The 11,928-nt window shown below is 40.4% G+C and overlaps 1 protein-coding gene across 1 annotated transcript in view; it reads left to right on the plus strand.

Annotated features, from left to right (window-relative positions):
- The window catches only part of TTN (titin), a 240,366-nt gene that overhangs the window by 219,504 nt on the left and 8,934 nt on the right, over positions 1 to 11,928 (plus strand). Inside the window, exons 286-304 of the mRNA XM_050339889.1 lie at positions 12 to 2,078; positions 2,171 to 2,473; positions 2,556 to 2,861; positions 2,948 to 3,238; positions 3,359 to 3,658; positions 3,763 to 4,068; positions 4,318 to 4,623; positions 4,724 to 5,005; positions 5,290 to 5,883; positions 6,005 to 6,292; positions 6,411 to 6,710; positions 7,112 to 7,414; positions 7,697 to 7,999; positions 8,118 to 8,702; positions 8,848 to 9,153; positions 9,246 to 9,545; positions 9,795 to 10,370; positions 10,463 to 10,768; positions 11,326 to 11,919. Coding sequence (XP_050195846.1) covers positions 12 to 2,078; positions 2,171 to 2,473; positions 2,556 to 2,861; positions 2,948 to 3,238; positions 3,359 to 3,658; positions 3,763 to 4,068; positions 4,318 to 4,623; positions 4,724 to 5,005; positions 5,290 to 5,883; positions 6,005 to 6,292; positions 6,411 to 6,710; positions 7,112 to 7,414; positions 7,697 to 7,999; positions 8,118 to 8,702; positions 8,848 to 9,153; positions 9,246 to 9,545; positions 9,795 to 10,370; positions 10,463 to 10,768; positions 11,326 to 11,919 — 8,616 coding nt within the window. The remainder of the gene's footprint in view (positions 1 to 11; positions 2,079 to 2,170; positions 2,474 to 2,555; positions 2,862 to 2,947; positions 3,239 to 3,358; positions 3,659 to 3,762; positions 4,069 to 4,317; positions 4,624 to 4,723; positions 5,006 to 5,289; positions 5,884 to 6,004; positions 6,293 to 6,410; positions 6,711 to 7,111; positions 7,415 to 7,696; positions 8,000 to 8,117; positions 8,703 to 8,847; positions 9,154 to 9,245; positions 9,546 to 9,794; positions 10,371 to 10,462; positions 10,769 to 11,325; positions 11,920 to 11,928) is intronic.

Consider the following 11,928-nt stretch of genomic DNA (forward strand, 5'->3'; position numbering starts at 1 on the left):
TCTTTTTTCAGCTCTTCCTGATGCACCAGGAACTCCAGAGCCTACCAACGTAACAGGAGACAGTATCACACTTACATGGGCAAGACCGGAGTCAGATGGTGGAAGCGAGATAAATGAGTATATTCTTGAAAGGAGAGAAAAGAAGAGCATGCGCTGGGTTAAAGTATCCAGTAAGAGGCCCATTACTGAGAACAGATACAGAGTAACTGGCCTTATTGAAGGCAATGAGTATGAATTCCATGTCATGGCTGAAAACGCTGCAGGAGTTGGACCTCCAAGTGATGTTTCAAAGCTGATTAAATGTAGAGAACCAGTCAGCCCACCAAGTGCTCCTAATGTTGTAAAGGTGACAGATACATCAAAGACTAGTGTAAGCTTAGAGTGGACAAAGCCAGTTTTTGATGGAGGCATGGAAATAATTGGGTACATCATTGAGATGTGCAAAGCTGACCTTGAAGCATGGCAGAAAGTCAATGCAGAGACTGTTATTGCTACTAAATATACTGTTGTTGATTTGGAGGCAGGAGAACACTATAAATTCAGAGTTAGTGCTGTGAATGGCGCTGGCAAAGGAGAGAGTTGTGAAGTTCCTGCTTCAGTCCAAACTGTGGACAGGCTTTCTGCACCTGAAATTGATATCGATGCAAACTTCAAGCAGACTCATATTGTAAGAGCAGGTGCAAGCATTCGTCTATTTATTGCCTTCTCTGGAAGGCCTGTTCCTACTGCAGTGTGGTCCAAAGCAGATGCTAATCTCAGCTTGCGTGCTGACATTCAAACAACTGATTCCTTCAGCACATTGACTGTGGAGGAATGCAATAGAAATGATGCTGGCAAGTATGTCTTTACTGTGGAAAACAACAGTGGAAGTAAGTCTATTACATTTACTGTCAAGGTTTTGGACACACCTGGTCCACCAGGTCCTATTACATTTAAAGATGTGACTCGAGGATCTATTACTTTAATGTGGGATGCTCCTGTTCTGGATGGAGGTTCTCGTATCCATCACTATGTTGTGGAAAAACGTGAAGCAAGTCGTCGTAGCTGGCAAGTAGTGAGTTCAAAATGCACTCGACAGATCTTTAAGGTCACGGATCTGGCAGAAGGTGTGCCATATTACTACCGAGTATCAGCAGAAAACGAATATGGTGTAGGTGAACCCTGTGAATTAACAGAACCGGTTGTAGCCACAGAAGAACCTGCTCCACCTAAGAGACTAGATATTGTTGATACAACCAAATCTTCTGTAGTTTTAGCTTGGCTTAAACCTGATCACGATGGTGGTAGCCGTATTACTGGATATCTTCTTGAAATGAAACAAAAAGGATCTGACTCCTGGATTGGAGCTGGACAAACCAAGCAACTTACTTTCACTGTTGAAGGCCTTGTGGAGAACACTGAATATGAGTTCCGGGTGAAGGCAAAGAATGATGCTGGCTACAGTGAGCCAAGGGAAGCTTTCTCTTCTGTTATTGTTAAGGAGCCACAGATTGAACCAACAGCAGATCTCAGTGATATAAGCAGACAGCTCATAACATGCAAGGCTGGAAGCACATTTACTATTGATATTCCGATCAGTGGGCGCCCAGCTCCAAAAGTGACATGGAAACTTGAGGAGATGAGGTTGAAGGAAACTGAAAGAGTGACTATCAAGACAACAAAAGACAGAACCACACTGACTGTAAAGGACAGTATGAGAGGTGACTCTGGTAAATACTACCTTACACTTGAAAACACTGCTGGTGTGAAAACATTTGCCGTCACAGTGGTAGTCATAGGAAGACCAGGTCCTGTCACTGGCCCAATTGAAATATCTTCTGTCTCTGCTGAGTCCTGTGTGTTAACCTGGAAAGAACCTGAAGATGATGGTGGCAGTGACATTACAAACTACATTGTAGAGAAACGCGAGTCTGGCACAACAGCATGGCAGCTGGTAAATTCCAGTGTGAAACGAACACAGATTAAAGTCACTCATCTCACAAAATACCAAGAGTACAGTTTCCGAGTAAGCTCAGAAAATAGATTTGGTGTCAGCAAGCCACTTGAATCAAAAACAGTAGTTGCTGAGCATCCATTCGGTAAGTGAGATAGTCCTCAAAATTTGTTCTTTTCCTCTGACTGTGGAATTTGTAATTACTAATATTTTCCTCCCCATCTTTTTTGTGTTTAGTCCCACCAAGCCCACCTTCAAGGCCAGAAGTCTATTCTGTGTCTGCCACTGCCATGGCCATTCGTTGGGAGGAACCCTATCATGATGGTGGCAGCAAAGTCATTGGATATTGGGTGGAAAAGAAGGAGCGCAACACCATCCTTTGGGTGAAAGAGAACAAAGTGCCATGCTGTGAATGCAACTACAAAGTCACAGGGTTGGTGGAAGGCCTAGAATATCAGTTCAGAACCTATGCTCTAAATGCTGCAGGTGTTAGCAAAGCTAGTGAAGCTTCCAGACCTGTAGTGGCTCAAAATCCAGTTGGTAAGTACTACTTTTACAGTTACATTGTTACTTAAACTAAAATAGAATTGCATTTCTCATTTTTTCTGTTTTATTCCTCCAGATCCACCAGGAAGACCAGAAGTAACAGACGTCACCAGATCTACAGTGTCACTGAGCTGGTCACCCCCACTTTATGATGGTGGAAGCAAAATTATCGGATATATTATAGAGCGCAAACCATATAATGAATCTGGTGATGGGCGCTGGCTGAAATGCAATTATACCATTGTCTCCGAAAACTTTTTTACTGTGACAGCTCTTGGTGAAGATGAAGCCTATGAATTCCGTGTACTAGCAAAGAATGCTGCTGGTGTGATTAGCAAAGGGTCTGAATCAACTGGTGCTGTCATTTGCAAAGACGAATACTGTAAGAAATATTCACTTGGAACAATTAAAAACATAATCTCCTATTTGTAGTACTGTCATGTAATTTTTTTTCAAATCTCTTTCCAGCACCACCAAAGGCTGAACTTGATGCCAGACTGCAGGGAGAAGTTTTGAGCATTAGGGCTGGATCGGATCTTGTTCTTGATGCAGCTGTTGGTGGGAAACCAGAACCAAAAGTCTTCTGGTCCAAAGGTGACAGGGAACTGGAGCTATGTGAAAAGATATCTCTGCAATACACCAGCAAACGAGCTATTGCAATTATCAAGTTCTGTGACAGAAGTGATAGTGGAAAATATACCCTAACAGTTAAAAATGCCAGTGGAATGAAACAACTTTCTGTTCTTGTCAAAGTGCTTGGTATGTATCCCATGATTAATATTCATACTGAGTATACTAAAACCCCCACGTTCTTTTAAATAAGACTGAGATGCTTTTCCTTAGCCACTAATTAGAACATTTATTTTGATCCCTACACAGATTCACCAGGTCCATGTGCAGGCAAAATCATGATTAGCAGAGTAACAGAAGAGAAATGTACTCTGGCATGGAACATTCCTGAGGAAGACGGGGGTGCAGAAATCACTCACTATATCATAGAAAGGCGTGAAACCAGCAGACTTCACTGGGTTATTGTTGAGGCTGAATGCCAGACTTTATCCACTGTGGTAACAAAACTTATTAAAAATAATGAATACATCTTCCGTGTGAGAGCTGTCAACAAATATGGACCAGGTGTTCCACTTGAATCAGAACCCGTGATTGCCAGGAATGCTTTCAGTGAGTGTTACTACCTTCCATTCAGTATCAGAATTTGTAGAAATAGTTCTCATGGATAAACAACGTGCTAAATAATTTTTTTTTTTCACCTTTTAAAAAATTAGCTATTCCAACACAGCCTGGTGCTCCTGAAGAAGTGAGTATCGGCAAGGAACATATCATTATTCAGTGGTCAAAACCAGAATCAGATGGTGGCAGTGAGATTAAGGACTATCTGGTGGACAAACGTGAGAAGAAAAGTCTGCGCTGGACACGAGTGAACAGAGATTACACCATTTATGATACCAGACTGAAAGTCACTGGTCTCATGGAAGGGTGCCAGTACCAATTCCGTGTCACTGCAGTGAATGCTGCTGGAAACAGTGAACCTAGTGAAGCTTCACAGTACATGTTATGTAAAGAACCAACATGTAAGTTACCATATTTAAAACACATTTTAATATTTATTTATAATATTGGAGTATAAACTCACATTGACACTTCAACTAAGAAATTCATAACCACATATAAAGTCACAGAACTAGCTAGTATTAGAATAAACTTAAAAAGAGTTATACTTCATCTTAAATACATTTCCCAAAGTTAGCTGTTTGGAAATATTTTTTGACTATAAAATGTTATCTGTACCAATGTGAAATGCATTTTCTTTTTTTTCAAAGATACTCCTGCATCACCTTCAGTTCCAAGAGTTGTGGATACTACTAAGCACAGCATAAGTTTAGCATGGTCAAAGCCCACATACGATGGTGGTGCTGACATCTTAGGCTATGTTCTTGAGATGAAAGAAGAAGGTAGTGAACAGTGGTATCGACCACATACAACTGCCACTCTGAGGAATGCTGAGTTCACCGTGACTGGTCTTAAAACAAACCAGAAATACCAATTCAGAGTTGCTGCTACAAATGTGAATGGTATGAGTGAATTTAGTGAATCATCAGCAGAAATAGAACCTGTGGAAAGAATAGGTAATTTGAAAATTTACTGTCTATTTTGAGGAATAACTATATTTTCCTTTAGAACTACTAAAAGAATAATTAATTCCATGTTTCTTATACCCTTCATCAGAAATACCTGAGCTTGAGCTGGCTGATGATCTGAAGAAGACAGTTACAGTCAGAGCTGGTGGTTCCCTCCGCCTGATGGTCTCTGTATCTGGCAGACCTGCTCCTGTAATCACATGGAGTAAGCAGGGTGTTGACCTTGTAAGTCGAGCTATTATTGACACTACAGACAGCTACACTCTGCTTATTGTGGATAAAGTTAATCGGTATGACGCTGGAAAATACATCATTGAGGCGGAAAATCAATCAGGAAAAAAATCTGCAACTATTTCTGTGAAAGTGTATGGTAAGTACTGCTACAATTCCATATGGGCATTCCACCACTCTTCGTGCCCATTGTTCTGGAATAAGTGTCATTGAATTCCAAAGGAAGTTTGCAGTTTAAATAATATGAGAAGTTTAAATAAGATGTTTGAGAAGTCAGAGAAACAAAGAAAAATACATAATGTCTGAAGCTGTGCTAGTTTCTAAATCAAATCACAGAATTTTTGTTTTATGCAGAAGCAGTCATTGACTGTAAAATGAAAGGATCCAAAAGAAAAAAAATGTTTGTTGGTTTTTTTGTTATAGATACACCTGGTCCACCGTCTTCAGTGAAAGTTAAGGAAGCATCAAGAGATTCTGTGACACTTACTTGGGATATTCCAAACATTGATGGTGGAGCCCCAGTCAACAATTACATAATTGAGAAACGTGAAGCTTCCATGAGGGCTTACAAGACTGTGACTACCAAATGCAGCAAAACATTTTATAGAGTTACTGGACTTCTAGAAGGAGCTTTGTATTATTTCAGAGTACTTCCAGAAAACATTTATGGCATTGGTGAAGCTTGTGAAACATCTGATGCAGTACTAGTATCTGATGTCCCCATGGTACCACAAAAACTCGAAGTGATTGACACCACTAAATCAACTGTTACTCTTGCATGGGAGAAACCACTGCATGATGGTGGCAGCAGATTGACAGGCTACGTCATTGAGGCCAGCAAAGCTGGAACAGAAAGATGGTTGAAGGTAGTGACACTGAAGCCTACTGTCTACGAACATACAATTATCTCTCTCAATGAAGGCGAACAGTACTTGTTCAGGGTCAGAGCACAGAATCAGAAAGGCGTGTCAGAACCACGAGAGACTGTCACTGCAGTAACAGTCCAAGACCAAAAAGGTAGGTGTCCATTGTTGCAAATAATAGGGTGAAGCTTACACCAAATGAGTGTGATATTTATAAAACAAGTATTTAAAATCAATTTAATATCAATTTAATATAAATTAATTTCTTTTCTTAGTTCTACCAACAATTGACTTTGCCGGAATACCTCAGAAGACAATTCACGTACCTGCCGGCAAGCCCATTGAGTTAGCCATTCCAATTGAAGGACGACCACCTCCAACTGCATCTTGGTTCTTTGCTGGTTCTAAACTAAAAGAATCAGAACGCATCAAAGTGGAGACTGTTGCCAAAATGACTAAATTAACTGTGCGTGAGACCACCATACATGACACGGGAGAGTATACACTTGAACTGAAGAACACAACTGGAACAGTTACCGATACACTAAAGGTTATAATCCTTGGTAAGAATTCATTAAAATAAATGTCCATGGTCATTCTCCATTTGAACTTTGAACTTTTACATGAGCAATATGATTCCTTTTTTCCACTTGTTTATTAATTTTCTTTTTTATTTCCTAGACAAACCTGGACCACCTATTGGACCCATCCGAATTGATGAAGTTGATTCAAATTATGTAACTATCTCCTGGGATCCACCTGAACTGGATGGTGGAGCTACCCTAAGTGGATATGTGGTAGAACAGCGTGATGCTCACCGTCCTGGATGGCTGCCAGTTTCAGAGTCAGTAACCAGGACAACATTTAAGTTCACCAGACTTGTTGAAGGTGCAGAATACGTGTTCCGTGTAGCTGCTACAAACCGCTTTGGAATCGGATCTTACCTACAATCTGAAATTATAGAATGCAAGAGCAGAATTCGTAAGTCAGAAATTTTGTTTATTGTCTACCTTTAAAAATAAAAATATATATTTAAATGGTCTTATATGCCCATGCATAGATTAGATTTTTTTGGATGTTGCTACTTCCTTTTGCCAAGTAAAATGCTGCCGTCTGATGCACAGTAATCTTGTTATATGTCTGGGGAAAAATGCCATTCATAAATCTATGTAGATATTATAGATGAACTGCACAAAATGTGAATCGTAAACTTGGATTTTCTACTCAGGTCCACTATTAGCCTTGAAAAATTGCTTTACCCCATTACAAAGCCAAGAGTATTTTGCTGACCTAATTTGTAAAGTACCTAAGATATCTGCTGATAAAAAGATAATCAAAGAAATCATTTGATTTCTTCACTAATTCTTTGTCCTGTTTTACAGGTATTCCTGGTCCTCCTGGCACTCCAGAAGTGTTTGATATCTCTCGAGATGGCATGACATTAACTTGGTATCCTCCAGAAGATGATGGTGACTCACAGATCACTGGTTATATTGTGGAACGCAAAGAAGTTAGAGCAGATAGATGGATCCGTGTAAATAAAGTCCCAGTTACTATGACTCGTTACCGTTCCACTGGGTTGGTTGAGGGATTGGAATATGAACACCGAGTCACAGCAATCAATGCCAGAGGCACTGGGAAACCCAGCCGTCCTTCCAAGTCTGCTGTTGCCAGAGATCCAATTGGTAAGTACTTTCCTACATACATTGGGCACATTATGGCAAAAAGGGATGACACTAGTAAAATTTACTCTTTTTTCTAACTCAGAAATTTATCTGGATGTGTTAATAAATGAGATTCTAACTGGAGAAAACAGAGAAAATATTAGTGAAAATCTTTCATTCAAAGTTTTCCTATATAAATAGATTATAGACTTACTACAGATCATATGTTGCAAGTTAGCATTTGTTTAATATTTTAAATATTCACTTACAAAACCTCACAACCTATCTGGTCTTCTCTTCCAGCTCCTCCAGGTAAACCTCAGAATCCAAGAGTCACTGATACTACAAGAACATCTGTCTCCCTGGCCTGGAGTCCACCAGAAGATGAAGGTGGTTCTAAAGTTACTGGCTACTTAATTGAGATGCAGAAGGTTGATCAATTTGAATGGACCAAATGCAATACTACACCAACCAAGATTCGTGAATACACCTTGACACATCTCCCCCAGGGTGCAGAGTACAGATTCCGTGTGCTAGCCTGTAATGCTGGTGGGCCAGGAGAACCTGCTGAAGTGCCAGGAACAGTCAAAATAACAGAAATGCTTGGTAAGACACTTCAAGCCTTAAATTCTGTTGAAAGTTGTCCTAAAAAAATATTTGCCTAAAACAGGTATGATATTATCTGTAAAACAGACATAGCATGACATCTCAATTTTGTTTACAGAATATCCTGACTATGAACTTGATGAAAAATACCAAGAAGGTCTCATGGTGAGACAAGGTGGAGTAATCAGGCTTACAATACCCATTAAGGGCAAGCCCATCCCAGTATGCAAATGGACAAAAGAAGGACAGGACATCAGCAAGAGGGCCATGATTGCGACTTCTGAGACTCACACAGAACTTGTGATCAAAGATGCAGAAAGAGAAGATTCAGGCACCTATGATTTGGCACTTGAAAATAAGTGTGGCAAAAAAGCTGTGTATATTAAAGTCAGAGTGATTGGCATTCCAAATCCTCCAGAAGGGCCACTGGAGTATGATGATATCCAAGCTCGTTCTGTCAGAGTAAGCTGGAGACCTCCTACAGATGATGGTGGTGCAGATATCCTAGGTTATATTGTTGAGAGAAGAGAAGTACCAAAGACTGCCTGGTACACGGTTGACTCCAGAGTGAAAGGGACATCACTGGTGGTGAAAGGGCTCAAAGAAAATGTGGAATATCACTTCCGTGTTTCTGCTGAAAACCATTTCGGCATCAGCAAATCTCTCAAATCTGAAGAACCAGCAGTACCAAAGACACCTCTAAGTAAGTTCCCTCTTAGATTTAAAAAAAAAAAAAAAAACACAGAAAATTAGTTACTACATTATGATCTAAAAGTGCAACAATAAATGCAAAAGTTTTAATGCTTTGTCACTATTATTTTTATTACTTTTGCTATTATTATTAATAGATCCTCCAGAGCCTCCAAACAACCCACCTGAAGTGCTTGATGTTACAAAGAGTTCTGTCAACTTGTCCTGGTCCAGACCTAAAGATGATGGTGGTTCTCGTGTAACTGGCTACTACATTGAACGTAAAGAGACATCTACAGAAAAATGGGTCCGGCATAATAAGACACAGATTACCACTACCATGTACACAGTCACAGGACTTGTTCCAGATGCTGAATATCAATTCCGTATCATTGCTCAAAATGACATTGGTGAAAGTGAAGCAAGTCCTGCTTCTGAACCAGTTGTATGCAAGGATCCATTTGGTAAGAAAACGTCTGCATTAACAGATCTTATGAGGAGCAACTTTGTGGCATTTAGAGAGGAATTTATTTTCTGTATCTCTTTTAATTTTCAGACAAACCAAGCCAACCTGGAGAAATTGAGATCACTTCTATATCTAAGGACAGCATTACATTAGAATGGGAACGACCGGAAAGTGATGGTGGCAAAGAGATCCTTGGCTACTGGGTTGAATATCGCCAGTCTGGAGAAAGCACCTGGAAAAAATGCAATAAGGAACGCATCAAGGACAGACAGTTTACAGTAGGAGGTTTACTAGAGGCTACAGAATATGAGTTCCGTGTTTTTGCAGAAAATCAGACTGGCCTCAGCAGACCGCGGAGGACTGCTATGGCAGTGAAAACTAAATTAACATGTAAGCAAAAAACATATTGTCACATTTGCTGTGATATTGTTGTGATTTTCTGTGTCTCGTAAACCATGGTGCTGCACTTAACATGCTGCCTATTTGTTTTACATGTTATTTGCCAACATGACTGTTCTAAAGAACAGTCTTTCAGGTTTAAGAAGAACAAGTATAAATGAAAATTAATTTCCAATAATACAGTATGAGAGAAAAATTTCATAATAATCATCATTATTTTCATGATTTTCTTTGTCATAGCTGGAGAAGCACCTGCCATCAAAAAAGAAATGCAGGATGTTACAACTAAACTGGGTGAGGCGGCTCAGCTCACGTGCCAGATTGTTGGGAGACCCTTGCCTGATATTAAATGGTATCGCTTTGGCAAAGAACTGGTGCAAAGCCGAAAATACAAAATGTCATCTGATGGACGCAATCATACACTGACAGTACTGACAGATGAACAGGAGGATGAAGGTCTCTACACTTGTATGGCTACCAATGACGTCGGAGAAATTGAAACTAGTGGCAAACTATTACTGCAGGCTCCTCCCCAGTTCCACCCTGGCTTCCCATTGAAAGAGAAATACTATGCAGGTGCAGGTGGCACCCTCCGCCTTCATGTTGTGTATATTGGCCGACCAGTACCAGCAATAACCTGGTTCCATGGCAACAAACCTTTGAGAGGATCAGAAACGGTTACTATTGAGAACACAGAACATTATACTCATCTTGCTATTAAGAATGTCCAGCACAAGACTCATGCTGGGAAGTATAAAGTACAACTCAGTAACACATTTGGAACTGTTGACACTGTACTTAATGTGGAAATACAAGGTAATTAATTTTATTTTCAGTATTTTTGAAGAATATTTTCTCAAATATTGATTTGAAAAAGAACTAAAAATGTTGTGCTTTTTCTTGTACAGATAAACCAGACAAACCATTAGGGCCAATTGTTATAGAGTCTATACTAAAGAATTCTGTGGTGATAAGCTGGAAACCACCAGAGGATGATGGAGGTGCTATGATAACCAATTACATCATAGAGAAACGTGAAGCCAAGGAAGGAACAGAATGGCAACTTGTATCTTCAAGCATTTCAGGCACAACCTGTAGAATTGTTAACCTAACGGAAAATGCAGGCTATTATTTCCGTGTTTCTGCTCAGAATACATATGGCATTAGTGAAGCACTGGAGGTCTCATCAGTGGTTTTCATAAAGCCTCCATTTGGTAAGTGTAAGAAGTATCATTTTCTGTATGCCAGCAGCCAACCCCACGCAGCTGCTTGCTCCCTCACCCACCAGCTGGATCAGGGAGAGAACTGGAAGGGTAAAAAGCTAGAGAACTTGTGGGTTGAGATAAAGACAGTTTAATAGGGAAAGCAAAAGCCATGTACACAAGCAAAGTAAAGCAAAACAAGACATCAGCTCACTGCTCCCCATGGGCAAGCAGGTGAACATGATGTCATATGGTCTGGAATATCCCTTTGGTCAGCTGGTGTCACCTGTCCCAGTTGTGTCTCCTCCCATTCTGCCATGCACCCCCAACTTCCTTGCCAGTGTGGCAGTACAGAAAGCAGAAAATGCCTCGGCCCTATGTAAGCCCTGCTCAGCAATAACAAAAATGCCTCTATATTATCAACCCTGTGTTCAGCACAAATCCAAAACACAGCCCCATACCAGCCACTGGAAAGAAAATTAACTCTACCCCAGCCAAAACCAGCACACCCTGTATTTAATTAGTAAGGCAAGCTCACTACAATTTTTGAACTTTTTTATTCTTTACAGAAAAACCCGGACAACCTGGCCAGCCAGTAGCAAGTGCTGTCACAAAGGATTCCTGTGTTGTCTCATGGAAGCCACCTGCAAGTGACGGTGGTGCAAAGATTAGAACTTATTATCTTGAGAAGCGTGAGAAAAAACAAAACAAGTGGATTTCTGTAACAACAGATGAAATCCGTGAAACAGTCTACTCTGTGAAAGATCTTATTGAAGGTCTCGAATATGAGTTCCGTGTAAAATGTGAAAACCTTGGTGGTGAAAGTGAGTGGAGTGAGGTATCCCAACCAGTCATTCCAAAATCTGATGTACCCATTAAAGCTCCACAGTTCAAGGAAGAACTACGGAATCTGAATGTGAAATTCCAAGCTAACGCCACATTTGTCTGCAAAGTCACCGGTCATCCTAAGCCAATTGTCAAGTGGTACAGACAGGGCAAAGAAATCATGCCAGATGGGGAAAAGATCAAGATACAGGAATTCAAGGGTGGATATTACCAGCTGGTCATCACAAATGTAACAGATGATGATGCCACAGTATATCAAGTTAGAGCTACCAACCAAGGAGGATCTGTGTCTGGCACTGCTTCTTTGGATGTTGAAGGTGAATGAA

This window comes from Myiozetetes cayanensis, unplaced genomic scaffold (genome assembly GCF_022539395.1).
Source record: "Myiozetetes cayanensis isolate MyiCay16 unplaced genomic scaffold, myiCay2020 scf9, whole genome shotgun sequence".
NCBI lineage: Eukaryota > Metazoa > Chordata > Aves > Passeriformes > Tyrannidae > Myiozetetes > Myiozetetes cayanensis.